The sequence below is a fragment of the Muscardinus avellanarius genome (genome assembly GCF_963383645.1).
Source record: "Muscardinus avellanarius genome assembly, chromosome: 4".
NCBI classification, from domain to species: Eukaryota; Metazoa; Chordata; class Mammalia; order Rodentia; family Gliridae; genus Muscardinus; species Muscardinus avellanarius.
The window spans coordinates 146,153,448-146,170,357 of NC_137789.1; the positions used below are offsets into that span (position 1 = coordinate 146,153,448).

A 16,910-nucleotide genomic window follows, 5' to 3' on the forward strand; every position below is an offset into this window, starting at 1 on the left:
AAATACATGCTCAGAGAGAGGGTTATAATGCTCTGGATCAATGTTGGGGACTCTGCTGATGGAGCAGGACAAGAAACCAAGCAGCCAGCCCTTTGCAGGACACCAGCAAATTCGCTGCTGGCTGACCAACTGGAGGAAGGGGTGGGAGCCCAAGCTCCTTCCTCCTGCTACAACCTGTGTGTCACGCTGCTCGGTCAGGTGCAGGGACAGCAAACAGGAAGAGAGGACAGGAGGGCTTGTCACGAGGTGATAGTCTCCTCAGTATAAGTATGGCTACTTCTCTGCAAGTATTCCCAACCTCATCCTGGCAGGAGACAAGGCGCCCTTCCTACCCTTGCACTTCCTCTGCCTCAGGCCTCCCTGACCCACCCATGGGTTCACACTGACCTTGTGATAACCCCTGGTCCTGGCCACCACCACCGAGGGGACTCACAGGAGAGACACAAACACCAAGAAGCTAGGTCTGCCCGACCACTTGTTTGTGTCAAGATGAAGTGTCTGCCCCACAAACAGGCCGTGGCTAGCAAGGGCCACACCCCAGACAGAGGCAGGGGCTTAAGCTGCACGCAGGAGCCCAGGGCAGTGAGTCACCGTCTCCACCTTCAGGATGTGCCCAGACAGCAACCCTGCAGCCTCAGCTCCCGTCTGAAGTCACAGCCCGGCCGGAGATTCGGCAACACCTCATGTGTTCAGTGGCTGGGACTGAGAGACATCTGCCCACAGGCCAGTCTCTTAGAATATCCTCAGGGCCAACAGTCCCTCACCTCCCACACAGTTCCTGCGACTGCGAGTAGGTACGACGTGAAGGAAGAGAAGAATCCGATGGGGCTGCGAGACATTGGTCCCACGTCATACCTGCTCCTTGCTGTTTATGGAACCAACAGTGGCCCCTCCAGCCAAGTTCAGTCCTGCTGCCAGGGACCTGGACCTTTTATGTTTACAAACTGCTTTAGGCTTTCAAAGCCCTTTCAATTACAAGCAAGGAAGAGGAGGCGTGGAGAAGGTGTAGTTTGGATGTTCACTGTCCCCCAAAGGCCCGTGTGTTGAAGGTGCTACTGGAAGGTGCTGTGGACCTTTAGGAGGGGCCTTGTGCGGGGTCCTTAGGTTGGGGGTGTGTCTTCAGAGAGAATTACGGGACCCCAGCCCCTTCTTCTTCCATTCTTTTCCTTCTTAGCCATGAGGTGAGCAGCTTGCCCAGCCAGGTGCTTCCTATCACTGTCACCCAGTATGACCAACAGAGGCCTGAAGCAACCCATCTCCCCGATCTTGGACGGGGGCTTCCAAAACTATGAGTTAAAATAACCCTTTTCACCAGGCATCATGGTGCACGCTTGTAATCCCGGCATTTGGGAGGCTGAGAGAGGAGGATCACGGTTCGTGGACAGCCTCAGCTACTTAGTGAGGCCCTTTGAAACTCAGTGAGACCATGTTACAAAATAAAGAATAAAAAAATAGGGTCTATGGGCCGGGCGTGGTGGTGCACGCTTGTAATCCCCACGCTTGGGAGGAGGAGACAGGAAGATCGCGCAAGTTCGAAGTCAGCCGTGCTGGCGTAAGAGACACTGTTTCAGAAATATAAAATAGGTCTGAGAGTGTAGCCCAGAGGTAGAAGGGCTTCCAGGAACCCCAGTACCACCAAAAAAAAAAAAAAAATAGGGTCTGGGGTGTAGCTCAGAGGTAGAATGTCCCTGGGTTCCATCCCCATACTGAAAAAAAAACCCTTTTCTCTTTATAAATTAGTTATCTCAGTTATTCCATCATAGTGAGGAAAGGTATTTTGTGTGCATATGTGTGTGGTACTGAGGACTGAATCCACTGGGCTACATCCCCATCCCTTTTTGTTTTTATTTTTTACTGTGAGACAGGATCTCAGTAAGTTGCTGAGTTTGGCCTTGACTTTGTGATCCTGGAATTTACAAGCATGTGCCACCATGCCCAGGAGGAAAGCTAACTTCTGATCCATTTTCTGTAGCTGAGAACACTGGGAAAGACCAGATGGTTCCAGCATTAAGCCCTATCTGTGTAGTCTGTTCACACAGTATTCAATACTTAAGTTAGGCCAGTCACTAATAACCCTCTAAAGTCTTCCAGATTCAGAGAAAAACAAAAGTCCTTACCAAGGCCTGCAGCCCCTTCCTCATCCACATCCTCTAACACTCTCCCCGCCTGCTCTTGCCACACTGGTCTCCTTGTTGTTCCTCAAAAAAATCATGAGCCCCGCCACCCTGCCCCAGGGCCTTTGAATACACTGTGCTCTCCCTCTTTGGAATGTTCTTCCTGCAGGTATCTGCTGGATCCATTCTCAAGGGCATTCGGGAACCTGCCCAAAGCCATGTCGTCAGAGAATACCGCTCCTCTCCTGCTGTGATGCAGCCCCCACTCCTCCCATCCTAACACTTGCTGCAGCCCAACACATTCTGGGTCTACCTGCTGTCTGTCTTCTCTACAATGACCATGTGTGTGCTCTCTCTGGCATGTAGTAGGAGCACAGCGACTATGAGGCCAGTGAGAGAATGCAGAAGCTGAGCTCATCTCAGCCTGACCCGCATTTCTGTTGCTCCCCAGGGCCTTGTGCCCTTGGCCAGCGCATCTTTCTCCATTACCACTCTGGGCTGAATGCAGCAATGTCCAGGTGGGAAGAGGTAAGCTGCTCACCACAGGCCACCCTCACCCTGCTGGAGGCTCGGCTGGGTCTCCATGCTCTGTGGCCAGTCCCCGATCTGGGCCATTTTCTCTGGTAATGACAGCTCACCCTGCCCTCTGCCTTCCAGCTGGGATGAGCCAGTTGGTCACCACCAGGTGAGTCAGTGTGGCTCCCGGGTTGGAGCAACTAGACCCCTTCGGGGCTGGCTGCTGGGACATACCATTGACAGACGTGTCGTAGGGCTCAGCCTCTTCATAGTAACCTTCTGGAGACTCAATCTTTGTGGCAGTGAGCTGTTTCTGTTCTGGAATCTGTGGCATGAACAAATAAACATCTTCAGATATGGCCCACTGGGAGTTGCTGGGACTTAATCCCTTGGGTGGAAGGAGGAGGGGGTCTAGAAGAATGGCCGCCAGGGCTTTCAGCAAGCTGGAAGAGCGTCTCAGCCTTCATTTGCACTGCTGTGGCCCTCACGTCCTGATGACAACTTAGAGGAAGAAAGATTTGCTCACAGTTCCAGAGATTTCAGGGGCTTAGTCCATGTTAGGGTGGGTTACATTGGTGAAGCTCAGGGAATGGCAAGGGGAGCAGAGAGAGAGAGAGAGGGAGAGAGCAAGGGCCTCACATCACAGAGCCCATACACAAGAGAGAGGGCACGCGAGGGGATTCAAGGACACAAACATAGTCCCCAAAGCCACACCCCAGAGGCTTGCATCCTCCTGCCACATCCCACCTCCCTGGGTTACCACCCAATAAATCCATTACAATAGAGTCATCCACGGATGAGGTAACAACCTTCATGATTTAAGTCATATCGTCTCTACATGAGCTCTTCAGAGGACAGTCTATATCTAACCACAGCGGAGGGAGGGCAGGGAATACCAGGAAGCCCAGGCTGAGCTGTGTGATGGCCTCCCTGAGCCTCACTTCTGTGCTCCATAAAATGACAGTCCTGCCAGGGCTGTTCTGAAGATGCAGTGAGACAAAATGTGATCAAGCTTTCACAGGGCCTGGCCCTTACTAACCACAAGCAGGCAACTGTCATCATGGTGGGGATCCATCACCCAGGGGTCTGTAGGCTGGGCAGAATGGGCAGGTGATGTGACAAGAGTCAATCTCTGGGCTGCTGTCCTGGGACCGAGGCGGGTCTCCATGAAGAGGGTTGGCAGAGGCCAGGATACAACCTGCACCAACACCTAGACCTCCTTGCTTGACCCATGGAGTTGAAACCAAACCCGGAGGAGGATCCGAGGGCCTGAGCCCTAGCAGGAGCAGGAGCAGTGCCTCCCAAGGGTGCAGCACACCATGCTGGAGGTAACAGAATCACCTGGCCATTTCCCCAGCTGACCAGGTACCACATGGCCGCAGATGTGGCCGCTGAGGGGTGCGGTGTGAAGGGCCTCACATGCAGGGTACACAGCCCAGAGCCGATGGCCTTTCTCTTGCTGCTGTTAGCCTAGCCAGAGCCTCTGCTCCCTCTACTGTCCCTGTCACCTGGCAAACTGGCAGGCTGAGAAAGAGGTGCCCCCAAGGCCTGGCTGTGGTTCTCTGGGACCCAGCTTCAGGGGCCCAAGAAGAGACTGTCCTCCCAAGGTCTCCCCAAAGCGGGTCCTGGGCTCCTCTGTCCTGAGCTGTCTCTGGCTCTAGCTTCAGCCTCTGAAAAGTCCCCAGACTCCCAGAAGGTGGTGTGGACTCTCTCCATGAGGGGGTGTAAAGAGAGGGTTCCATAGGAGAAAAATTCAGGGCACCCAAGGTCTGGCTCTGGGTCAGGATTGAGCAGTTGGAACAGGACACAGTGGGGATGAGCCATTCTACAAGGGCTCCCTGGGGGTCGGTATCCAGGGTCAGTCATTGGGGACGGCCATCCTAGCTAGGGTGCAGCACGGCGCAGCATTTCACAAGAGTCTCTCAAGAGCCTCTTTTTGAAAATCACTGTAAATGGATCGGGACAGAGAGACAGCACAGGGTAGTGGTGGAGGAACCCCGCTTCCGGGTCCAGGCTCAAATCCCAACCTCGGCACATCCTGGCTGTGTGACTCTGAGCAACCAACCAGACCTCTCTGGGCCTCAAAATAAAGTGGAGTAGAAGGATCTGCCACATGGGGTCGTCGGGAGGATTAAACTGGGCTCAGAAATATTAAGTGCTCAATACGTACTCGTTTTCATTAATCTAAGAATAAAAAAATTAATCTAGGACTATCAAAGGGAGAACGTTTCATGCATATGTGTTTGGTGGAGGATTGCCAACAGATTATGGGAAGACATAAAGGGATTCGACTGAGCCTGACCTGGCACCAACCTACTCTCTCCACTCTGCTAAAGAGGAGCAGCCCAGCATCCCAGCTGCCTAGGCTGCTGGGGCGATAGCACTAAGGTCAAGTTCAAAGGTTAAATGACTTGAGTGACAGTTCCATAGAGTCCTATCATTTCAGAGGCCAAAGGAGAGAGGTCCTGACCTAGCAGGGGTAAGGACAAGGGCTGATATTTTAAGGATCAACATCATATTTAGCCGGGTGTAGTGGCACATACTTGTAATCCCAGTACTTGGGAGGCTGAGACAGGAGGATGGCAGGTTCGTGGCCAGCCTCAGCTAATCAGTGGGGCCCTCTGCAACTTAGTATGACCCTGTTTCAAAATAAAGAATTAAAAAATAAAGCTGGGGTATAGCTTGGAGGTAGAATGCCCCTGGGTTCAATCACCCAGAACCACACACACAAAATTATATGTGTATGTATACATATACATATACATATACATGTGTGTGTGTGTGTGTGTGTGTGTGTGTGTGTGTGTGTGTGTGTACTGGGGATTTAACCTGAGGGCATTTTGCCTCTGAGCTACACCTTCAGTCTTTTTTTAGGTTTTATTTTGAAATAGGGTATCACTGGGTTGCTAATGGCCTCACGCAGTTGCTGAGGCTGGCCTTGAACCTGGTCTTAGCCTCCCAAGGACTGGGCTGACAGATTTTAGCCACCACAGCTGGGTCAACACCATTTTGAGGGTGATGATAGTGAATATTAAATAAAGCGGCAGAAGCGATTTGACTGCAATAATAGAAATAACTTTCTGACAGTTCCAAGGAAGAGATGGGGTAAGAAAGTTACCTGGCTCAGTGGATTTACCAGAGGCTCAGCTTTTTTCTCCTGCAAAGGGTGGAGTACTAAGCGAGCCATGTGGGACCTCTCATCTCAGCTGTCCAGCCCTGCAGCTGCAGCGCAAAAGCACGCGTAGCCATCCCTGCTACGCCAGCATGGCTGAGTTGCATCCACTCTGTACTGACTGAGGCAGGAGGCAGCAGCGCTGCCCGAGGGCTCTCGTGCCAATGAAGGGGAGACAGGGAAGAAGATGCGGGTGGCCCAGGTGACTTGGGACATCCTTGCAGTGCCCCCTAGACTGCTCGCCCTGCAAAAAGGCCCCAGGTGGGGGTGAGGGCCCAGCCCCCCCACCCCCAAGATGCCCATACTGACTGTGGCGACGCCCTTTAGGGGCTTAGCAGCCACTCCCAAAAGCAGCTCTCATGCGTGCTCCAGCCTCCAAGGGGAGCTGGGGTGGATATGCCTGTGCTTGCTCAAAGCCCAAACTGCAGCCAGCACACATCTGCTTCTCCTGCGGTGACCACAGCACCTGGCTGTGGACAGCATCCTGGAAAGGCCTCAGCAGCCTGAGTCACTGTCCGCACCCGAGAGGCTGCTCCAGACCTCTGGCTGCCCTTCCCTGGCTGGACAGGCCTGCTCTCCCTTGAGTCCGTGAGGCCTGGGGTGAGGACCTCCAACCGTGGAGGGAGTCCAGGCGTGTGGCTGACAAGCATCTTGGTCCAGCCCCTAGTACTAGGAACCCCACACACGTGGACATCCAGCTTCTGCCATGGTCCCCAGTGGGTGGCAGTGCCATGGGGCCCCTGTGTTCAGGTAGACCAGCCCCCGTGGCACCTGGATGCTCTAGCCAGGCTCGGAAGGGAGGGCCTCTCTGCGCAAGGAAGGCTGTGGGGTGGAGCTGCCACCTCCCTTGCAAACTCGGGTTCTCCGCCTCCTCTGAGGACCTTGGACTAATAGGGATGGCCACTTCAGGCCAGGCTGGACAAGAGAGGCCTGTGGGAATCAGGACATGCACACGCTCCTGGGCAGGAGCCAGAGTCCCAGCCGTCACCCCCAGGCCACATCTGGAGCCCTGGGGGACAGCAGGCACCTAGGATAGAACTAGGAGCAGCAGTCCAAGCCCCTCTTCCTTCAGCAGAGATGGTCCACATGGGCAGGAAGTGTGCCTTGCACGGTAAACTCACTGGCGCGGCCAGGACTGTCCCAGGCCTGGACTTTGTATGATTGTCACACCTCAGAAGGCTCCCAGAGCCTGCATTTAACACCAGGTTTCTCTAACAGCCACAAGTGACTAAGCATAGCAGCACATGTCTGTAATCACAATACTTTGGAGGCTGAGAAAGGAGGATTGAAAGTTTGAGACCAATCTCAGCAATTTAGCAAGACTATCAGCAGCCTAGCAAGACCCTGTTTCAAAACAAAACAAAATAATAATAATAATAATTATAATAATAATAATAATTAAAAAGGGGGGCTAAGGGTGTAGCTTGGAGATAGAATGCCCCAGGGTTCAAACCACAGAAACACACACACACTACCCCAGGGTTCAAACCACACACATGCACCACAGTGACTGAACAGTCCCAGTCACAGACCACAGGAAGTCTCTCTGGAGGGGCCACTTGCCTCTCTGTCCTCTCCTCCCGGCTCACCTCACTCAGAGGAACCGTCCTGCCCTGCAGTGGGCAGAGGAGACAGCAATGGGACACAAAAAATCTGCACTAGGCTCCCAGGGGCCACCAGGCTCACCATGATTCTATTAGAATAAAACTAACACGGTCCCAGACCCTGAGTATCCCACCATGGGTACCATGGGTGTAAAACACAGATGTTGGCTGGACACAGAAGCATGGGCCTGTAATCCCAGCGATTAGGAAGCTGAGTCAGGAGGATCACAAGTTTGAGGCCAGCCTGGGAAACATAGCGAGATCCTGTCTAGAAATCAAAAAGGCTGGGGTGTAGCTCAGTGGTAGAGTACCCCTGGCTTGTATCCTTTCTTTTCTTTTTTTTTTTTTTAACCAAATCCAACGAGCCAACAAAACCTCAGAATACTCAAAATCACAAGCAGCTTCCCAGGGCATGGCAATGGGCACTTCATTCTGCAAACAGCAAGGGCATCTGTGTCAGAATCAAATGCAGGATTAAAAGAGAGGAAAGAGAGAGAGAGCGAGGGCATGTGTGTGAGGGGGTACTAGGGATTGAACTCATGGTGCTTGACCACTGAGTTACATCTCCAGCTCTCTTTATTTTAAGACAAGTTCTCACCAAGTTGCCCAGGCTGGTCTCAAACCTGTGACCCTCTCTCCTTAGCCCCTGTAGTTGCTGGGATTACAGGTGTGCACCAATGCATCCAACCTGGACTCAGGATGGGCAAGTTCAGCCCTGGCTCTGGGCCACCAAGTTCCATCCACCTCTAGCCTGGGACATACCAGAAAACCTTTCATCAGAGAACCACGGCTTCTTTTGTCTGGTTAAAGCTCTCAGCAATGGGTAGAAGAACAAAAGGGAGAGGACCCCCAGCCTCCCCCAGTACTGGGGTAAGAGTGGAGGAAGCTGCCTGACTGCTGGAGACGGCAGCAAATTGCATGCAAATCCCAGCCCTGTGCCACCAGCTGTGGGGCCCTGACTAATGCCTCTCTCTCTCTCTGAACTTGTTTCTTCACGTGAAAAACCATCATCAGAACATGCACCCTTGATGGGTGGTGGGGTTCGTGTTTGTGCGGGTGCAGTGGAGTGAAGGCTCAGGGTGGGGCAGTCACTAGCATCATCAGCATCACAAGTACACCCAAGGACCAAGGATCCATCCATCAAGCCGCACCCAGCCCCAAACAGAGTCCCACCAACTGTCCCCCAGCCTGAGGGACCTCCCGCAATGGGACAGCGTCTCAGGCACTACAGAGCTGCCCACACCCCACATGGTGGAGCTCGATCCCAGAGCCATCACGGGGTAGGATCCCTTCAGCGGAGACACGAGCCCACGGTTCTGTGAGGGGTCACCGGCTGGGGGCTCGGAGACTGTGGAGTCAGCTTCTTGCCAGGCTAACCCCAAGTTCCTTGATTCCTACACAGTCCTTTTCAGCTACAGCCCTGTACCTTCTCCAAGAAGCTTCCCCAGCCTGCACTGTGTGGGAGATGCTGGATTTGGTCCTGATGCTCTCACCTCGAGGCTGTGAGATGCTGGGCTTCTCCCGTTAAACAGCAGCCCCACTGTGGACCTCCCCGGGCCCTAGCACATGCACACACAGCGCTGTGTGGGTTATACCTGTGGCTCAGGGACTGCGACCATCTCGGGAGACAGATGCCACCATCGCTTTCACTTAAACACCAGGAAACAAAGGGCTAGAGATCTTAACTAACTTTCTCAGGGTTAAAGAACCAATACCTGGAAGAGTTGGGCTCAGCACCCAGGTCTGGATGATTCTCTAATTCTACATATCCACCAACCAAATGAATGGTATTTTTGTATGGCTTCCTGTGCAGGAGTAGACCAAAGACACAGTCTCTGCCCTGGGGGGCTTACATCTGCTGGAGGAGATGAATAATAAAAGACCAGTAATAAAAATCCCAGTATACTTGGGAGGCTGAGAGAAGAGGGTTGCAGGTTCACAGCTAGCCTCAGCAACTTAGTGAGGTTGCTGATCCAAAATAAAATAGGGGCTTGGAGTATAGCTCAGAGATAGAATGGCTCTGGGTTCCATCCCTAGTAAAATGCACGCATGCACACACACACACACACACACACACACACACACACTCCAAGTCCAGTGCATGGAGGGGGGCAGACAGTAGCCAGGGCAGAGCAGGAGCGAGATGGCCCACTTAGCTAGGCCAGGGAAAGTCTAAGAACCTCTGAGAGATGGAGGCAGACATCCTTGAAGAGCCCGTGGCACAGAAAGTGCAAAGCCCATGGCATCAGGAGAGCCCTGCAACCCAGGAGCAGACGAGGCCGCTGCAACATGGTTGCACCTGCAGCTGGGCAGGACCTGCAGACCCTGGGGCCACACCAAGAACAAAGTTTGTTTCCATATGAAACAAGAAGCATTGGTGGATGTCAAGCAAGGAGTGAACTGTGATACGATTTACATCTTTAAGAGGCCACAGTGGCCTGAGTGGTGATCGCAGCTGTGCCTGGCCTCCCTCAGGTGACACTGGGGAAAGAGCCTGGCGTAGTGTTAAGGCACACGGGGGCGGTCCTTAAAGGCACTTGGCAAACTCTCCCAAGCCCGTCCCCTGAGCCTGGGAGTCCGGTGGCCTGTGCAAAGGACGAGGCTCTGCTGCCCTGTCTCCCACACGCCGCCCTGCATACCAGAGGCTTGGCAGGTGGATGCCTCTGAGGACAAGTAGAAGTTCCAGGGACCTCAGTGGGGGATTCTGGGGTCCTGGGTGGACACTTACCGTCTTGGGTGGCGGGAGGGTCGGAAGGCTCTTCTGAGGGGCCGAGGCGTGCTGGCTGGGCTCCCCGTTGCTCAGCGGGCCCTGCTGCTCAGGCACTGTGGGCAGCAAGAGGAGAAGCTTCCGTGAGGGCTGCCAGCCTCTTGTAGCCAGGTCTCATTACCCAGGAATGTCTGGTCGCTTGCCCTGGCCCTGGCCTGCGAGTTCTATTTGGGCAGGTGTTAATTACCCAGGCAGGCAGTCCCGGAGCTTGAGTTGTTTTTCCTCCAAGAATAGGGCACAGCAGCACCCCGGCCATGGGCAGACTCCTTGGGAGGAACCAGCCTGGGGGTTCTGGCTGGCTCGGCACCCCCTATATGCGGCTGCCCTTTGGTCACTATATCGAGCCACTTTGAACACTACCCTGTGATTATGGCTCCTTCCTCCCACAGTCTCCCCAGAAGGCAAACGACCCTGGTCAGGGTGGCCACTGACATCTGGATGGGTTCTGCAATCCCAGGCTTGGGAGTGGTGTGTGTGTGTGAGGGATGGGGTGCCACACTGAGGAAGTAAGGCCATCACCCCTCTGTACACTTTCTTTTTTCTTTTCTTTTCTTTTCTTTTTTTTTTTTTTGCAGTACTAGGGATAAAACCCAGGGGTATTCTACCTCTGAGTGACACCCCCAGCCCATTTTTATTATTTATTTTTTGCAATGCTAGGGATGAAACCCAGAGGCATTATACCTTTGAGCTACACTCTCAACCCTTTTTTTTTAATTAATTTTTTTTTTTTTGTGGTACTGGGGTTCTACCTCTGGGCTACACTCCCAGACCTATTTTATATTTTTATTTGGAAACAGGGTCTCTTAAGCCAGAGAGGCTGGCTTTGAACCTGCGCGATCCTCCTGTCTCCACCTCCCAAGCGCAGGGATTACAAGTGTGCGCCACCACGCCCGGCTAATTTTTTTTTTTTTTGAAACAGGGTCCACGAACCGTGATCCTCCTGTCTCAGCCTCCCGAATGCTGGGATTACAAGCACGAGCCACGACATTTGTAATCCTAGTACTTAGGAGGCTGAGACAGAAGATCACCGGTTTGAGGCCAGCCTCAGCATTTTAGCAAGATTCTCAGCAACCCAGAGAGACCCTGTTTCAGAAACAAAAAATAAGAAGGGCTGGGTATAGCTCAGAGGAAGAATACCCCTGGATTAAACCCCCAGTACCCCCCAAGAAGAAAGGCTTCCAAGGCCCTTCTGAGCCTCACTATTTTGGCCATCTCTGGGACAGAAATTCAGGGGATCTGCCCCAGAGCTCTGGTGCTAACATTAGAAATATAAGGCCTAAGGAGGATACCAAGTCCCCACCTCTCTCTAAACCTTCCCATTGAGTCACAGGCCTGGGAGCTTAGAGGCAGAGATTCTCTGTCCTCTCCTCTGCACTCTGCAACGGGGCAGCTCTACAAACCTCTGCCCCCACAGGGTCCTGCCACACCCACTCTGGGGGTTTTTGAGACAAAGACAGTGACCAGAAGAGTGTGGGGAGTGGACACCACACAGGACAAATGCTCTGCTCAGGAGAGGCCTTCAGAGCATCATCCTTGAAGATCAAGGCAGTTGCTGACATCACCCCCTTTCTCCGCCCTCCTCCCCAGATTTTTATCAAAAGACGCCAAGCTGGACCTGTGGGATCAACACCAGGCACAGCTGCTCTCCTAGAATGTCTGAATTATGACTTCCTGTTTTGGGGATGGTGCTGAGAAAAAGCCACGAGATTTTAGGGACAGATTCCTCATTCAATGGGCAAGGAGGTGGCGGCCCGTGGAGACATCCGAAAATAAAGCAACCCAAAATACCACCAACCAAAAATGTGTTTTCCAAAAATACCTCCTCCAGGCCCATCTGTGTGCTGGTGAGAGAGAGAGAGAGAGAGAGAGAGAGAGAGAGAGAGGGAGAGAGAGAGAGAAAGAACACGAACCTCCCCCTCTGGAGAGCCGGCCATTCCAGAGCCGTCCAGCCCCGTACCTTTGTCCTGAGCCTCTGCATCGTGTTGCTTGTGTACAGTCACCTTGTTCATGTAAATGTACTCCTCATCCGAACCTACGGAAGGAAGATGGAAGACACAGGCTTCGTGTGACTTCAGGGAGGGACAGACCCTCCCGAGGGCAGTGGGATCCCCACCAGGGCATTTATTTTCCAGTAACAGCGCTTGGCATTTCACGTTGATTAAGAGTCCACCATAGAGAGTTGACATGTTTCCAAACAAGAAATGACAAGTTTGCTGACTGCTAGTTTTCCAGCCTGGGGTGGTGGAGGAAGGGCGAGGTACACAAGAGTAGCTTCCGGAAGAAACATCAGAAATTGAAAGGCACCCAGACCTCCTCAGCTGTTCCATGGAGAGATGCCTCGGGGTTCCCTAGCATTCCATTTAAGTTACACCTATTTCTGCCGTTCCCATCCTTGTCTGAATGACCTAAAGGGACTTATCAGAGAGATGTCTAGATAAGACAGGTCACACTGAGGACCCTGAAGTATATTTATCTTGAAGGCCCCATTGGGTGGGAGGAGCTGAACAGTTGAATTCCATGAGCTCAAAGTCTAAAGAGGCTGGAAATGGGAACCGGGAGCCACCAGTCCCTTGCTCTGCCCTGTAGATTGTACACTGCAGTGACCGCCCCCTCTTTAAAGTTACTTTCTGCAGGTCACATCACCTTTCCAGCGTCCGTGGGCAGAGCAGGTAGCCTCCTGTTACCTGGTTCCTAACCCCGGCGCCATTCTTCAGCTGCTGAGAGGGAGCTCATCGTAGCAATCCTTCTCTTCTCGATTCTCCCAGAAACTCTTTCCACCTCTATTTGCATTTCCTAGAAACTTGTGGCTGATAAATTCCAGTGGCTGGGAGTGATCCCAAGCCAAGCGGCCCAACTCAAACCCCTGGCAAAGGAGGCAATTCAGTGTGGGTCTCTCCCACGGCCACAGACCGCCCAGACTCCAGCCAAAGGCCCACAGAACAGACCCAAGGACCACGAGGGTCAGGAGGAGGCCGCGGGTCCTTGGCCATGGGCCCACGGGATGGGCTACAGGGCTCAGCTCTACCAGGAACAGTCGGTAACTGTCACCATATACCAAGGATCGCAGCAGCACATGGAAGGAAAGTCTCGGGGGCTCGGCCAAGCTCTGCCTTTGGTGGCATAATTCTGAGTAAAACACCTAACCCTGACACCTCAGTTTCCATCTGTATATTGCAGAAAACAATCACAATAAAATACTGGCTGTTTCTAAAAGTGAAGGGTCACAGGTTTCTCTAATACACAGGGGCTAGGGAGTAACGGGGACACAAGAGGCTCTAGATAATGGAGGAGAAGCCCCAGGAGGATGAGGACAGTGGTTCAGGGAAGGTGATGGGGGCAGAGAACTAATGAAGGAAACACTTCAATGGATAGTGTGTGCATATGTGAGGGTACCAACGCCAACCTCAAGGTTATGTATGGAGAAGGGGAGAAGTGGGAGGAGCTGGGGAGCTGTGCACCTGTGTCCCCATCACTCTGAACTACACTGTGATGTCAGGCTATAAACGTGCATGAAAATAAAGTTATAGCCAAACCTCCAAACTGTTAAAAACAAAACAGACTTTAAGGAATAAGGCCTATGGGAATAGAGTATCTCTGCACAAAAATAGGAAGAATTAGTTTTTTTTTTTTCTTCTGAGATAGAGAAAGGAGGGAAGAGAAATCAGTTAGAGAAAAGGATGGGGTCTTCATAGCACAGTGACCAAAGGACATTTAAGAATATAGGTTTGAAGCCGGGCATGGTGGCACATGCCTGTAATCCCAGTACTTGGGAGGCTGAGTTAGGGGGATCACAGGTTCCAGGCCAACCTCAGCAACTTAAAAAGACCCTTAAAAAAAAAAGGTAAAAAGGTAAAAAGGTCTTGGGGGTGAGGCTCAGAAGTAGAATGTCCTTGGGTTCAATACGTAGTTCCACCAATAAAAAAAATAATGTAAGAATGGGGATTATTATCATACAAATTTAGAACAGTTTGTGTTTCTGAAATGCAAAATTTATTTTACCTCCCCAAATCTTGAATAAAGTTAGCACTATACACATGCAAAAAAAAAAAAAAACCCACAGAAATATTGCTTTTTTCCCCTCTAATGTTGATATTTTTCAAGCACACAAAAATAAAAAAAATTAGGGGCTTTGAAAAAAGTAAGATAAGCTTACTTACAGTTAACAAAGATTAAAAATAATAGCCTAAAAAATGGCAAACCATTCAGAGGCTCAGCAATAAAAAAATGGTAAAAATTAACCACGGTACAGCAACATGCAGAACAGAACAGCTTGTCACCTTTAAAAATTAAATGGATCACTGGAGAATGTGTTAATTGGCACAACCATTTTGAAGGTGGTTTTGGAGGATAATTTAATTTTACATGTTCATATTTTGTCCCAGCATTTCCACTGCCAGAAATTTATCTTATTTTATTACAGATAAACTCAAGCGTATAAGTAAAAATTTATCTGAAGATGTTCACTGCAATATTGTTCGAGGTTTTTTTTTTTTAAAAGAATACAAGTTAAATAATATGCCCACTGATAGGGGGCTGGTTGAACATTAGGACTCTTCCTTCAGTGGGCGCTACCCAACTGTGAAAAATAATGAGGTAGCTTTATGCCTGCTATTTGCAAAGACAGCCAAGACTCAGAGTTAAATTAAACCATTAAGTTTCCGAACAGGGCGAAAGAAATGTTTGTGAACTGCCAGCTCATGGAAATGTACACATGCAGCAATTCTAAATGTAAAAATACTGTAGAGCAGAAATGTGGCAGCAACAGAAAAACTAAAAAAGGAGATATATTTGCTACTGTCTTAACTGTTTGATTACAAGCAGGTGCTTTTCCCCCAAGATGATGAGTTGTAAGTTACAGAGAAAACTCACACTGGCCAACTTGCAAAGCTGTTTGTTCTTGCCTTGGGCCCTCTGGACGGTGGCTGATGTGGTTTTGATTCATAGAAGGTTGCTAATCCAGGACTATCTGGGCTGGGTATAAAAGGCTCCCAAGACCCTTTGTAAACCCGGGGAAAACACAGTGGGGCTGGCCCTAAGGGTTCCCAGGTGGGACCAGCTCAATGTGGCAGCCTGGAGCTGGACAATGTCCTATCTCCCATTCAGTTTTAAGGAGTGTGTTGAGCCTCAGCAGTGTGCAAAGTGGTAGGATACAGCAGAGAACTGCTGAGAGGTTGTCTGTGCCTTAATGAAGCCAACAGCCAGGTGGGGGAAAAAGAATCTGATGGGACAGTGACTGGGCAGGTAAGAAACAAGGATGGCCACAGGTGTTATTAAAACGAGGAGCTGATGGAGCTCGGAAAAAGTGTGTCATTCCTGGGGGATCTGGCCTTATCTAGAGAGAATGGCCTTTTCTCACAGAGCTGGGGTGGACAAGAGGAGGGATATGAACCTCTGCTGCAGTTGGGTAGACAGAGCATTTGAAGTGCTTCCTGTCAGAGCCAGTGAAGCATCTGGGAGCCTCTGAGCAGGGAGATGGGGGCATGGCTCTTGCTGTCAGGCATGAACAGACCACAAGCAGCCAAGGCCCTGGCAACAGACCTCAGTCTTGACCTCACCACCCAAACAAAGAGCAAAGAGAGAAGAAAATTTGTGTTGTGCTAAGAAAATAAAAGCTCAGAGCCAGGCATGATGGCATACACGTATAATGTCAGAACTTGGATGGCTGAGAGAGAGGCAGATCACAGGTTTGAGTTCAGCTTCAGCAACTGAGTGAGACCCTGCTCCAAAATTAAAAAATAGCTGGACATGGTGGCACATGCCTGTAATCCTAGTGCTTGGGAGCCTGAGACAGGAGGATTGCAGATTCAAGGTCAGCCTCAGCAACTTAGCGAGACCCTCCTTGTTTCAAAATAAAAAATAAAATAGGGATGGCCTATTTTACCTGGGGGTATAGTTCAGAAGTAGAATGTCCATGGGTTCAATCCTCACAGAGAGGGGAGGGGAGAGTGGAGAGAGAAAAATGCTGGCAGGGTGGAGGAAGGGAGGACCAAATGTACGCGTGAGAGGATGGGTGAGTACCTAGGTCAGCAGGCTCAGAAACTCAAACAGACGATGCCATTTGAACAGTATAATGCACTTTTACACAAGCACTCACACCCTGTCCCATATATGTAAATGACAGCTCGGCCTGTGTGGCCCACAGGCTATCTTGAAATGACCAGCTGACTTTCTATAAGTCTCCCAAGATGAGCTAGGTTCCTGGTAGACACATGGTGAGGCGGGCCTGGTCAACCCCGATGGAGATGGATGCTTCAGTGTCAGGGTGTTAAGGATTTGGACCTGGGCAGCACAGTCACGAGTCTGGTGCAGCAGATCCTGAGGAGGCTCTGGGAATGTAAAGGTTAGGTCCACATGTGCTGGCTTCGCCAGGCACAGCCCTGTGCCTCTGGGCAAGTCCTTTCCAAGCCTGGATTCCTTTGTTGGTAAGACAGGGATAAGGGGAGCTCCTTACTGCGTTGAGATGAGGACCAAGTCACCTACTTTATGTCACTGGACACATCAAGCACTGTGCCAGGACACGGTATGTACACAGTCAGTACTGGCTGTGCTTCGACCCACTCTGTAGTCCAATGGGTGCGAAGAGAGCAGAAGGGAAGGTCTCTGTCAAACAGCAGCTATAACAAGTGGGCGTCACTCCTGGGAATAGTAAGTGGTGACCATGGGCCTCGGTAGGGGTGTACACACTTACCAGTGGTACACACATTGCCCACTTGTGGTGATACACGTTGAGGAACTCC

General features: G+C 51.3%; 1 protein-coding gene across 2 annotated transcripts in view; it reads right to left on the reverse strand.

The window, feature by feature from the left end:
- The window catches only part of AFAP1L2 (actin filament associated protein 1 like 2), a gene marked incomplete at both ends in the record, with an annotated part of 104,783 nt that overhangs the window by 20,981 nt on the left and 66,892 nt on the right, over positions 1 to 16,910 (reverse strand). For both annotated transcript variants that reach the window (XM_080695214.1, XM_080695213.1), the window contains 3 exons: positions 2,865 to 2,955; positions 10,135 to 10,229; positions 12,131 to 12,205. In XM_080695214.1, the coding sequence (XP_080551340.1) occupies positions 2,865 to 2,955; positions 10,135 to 10,229; positions 12,131 to 12,205 (261 nt within the window). The remainder of the gene's footprint in view (positions 1 to 2,864; positions 2,956 to 10,134; positions 10,230 to 12,130; positions 12,206 to 16,910) is intronic.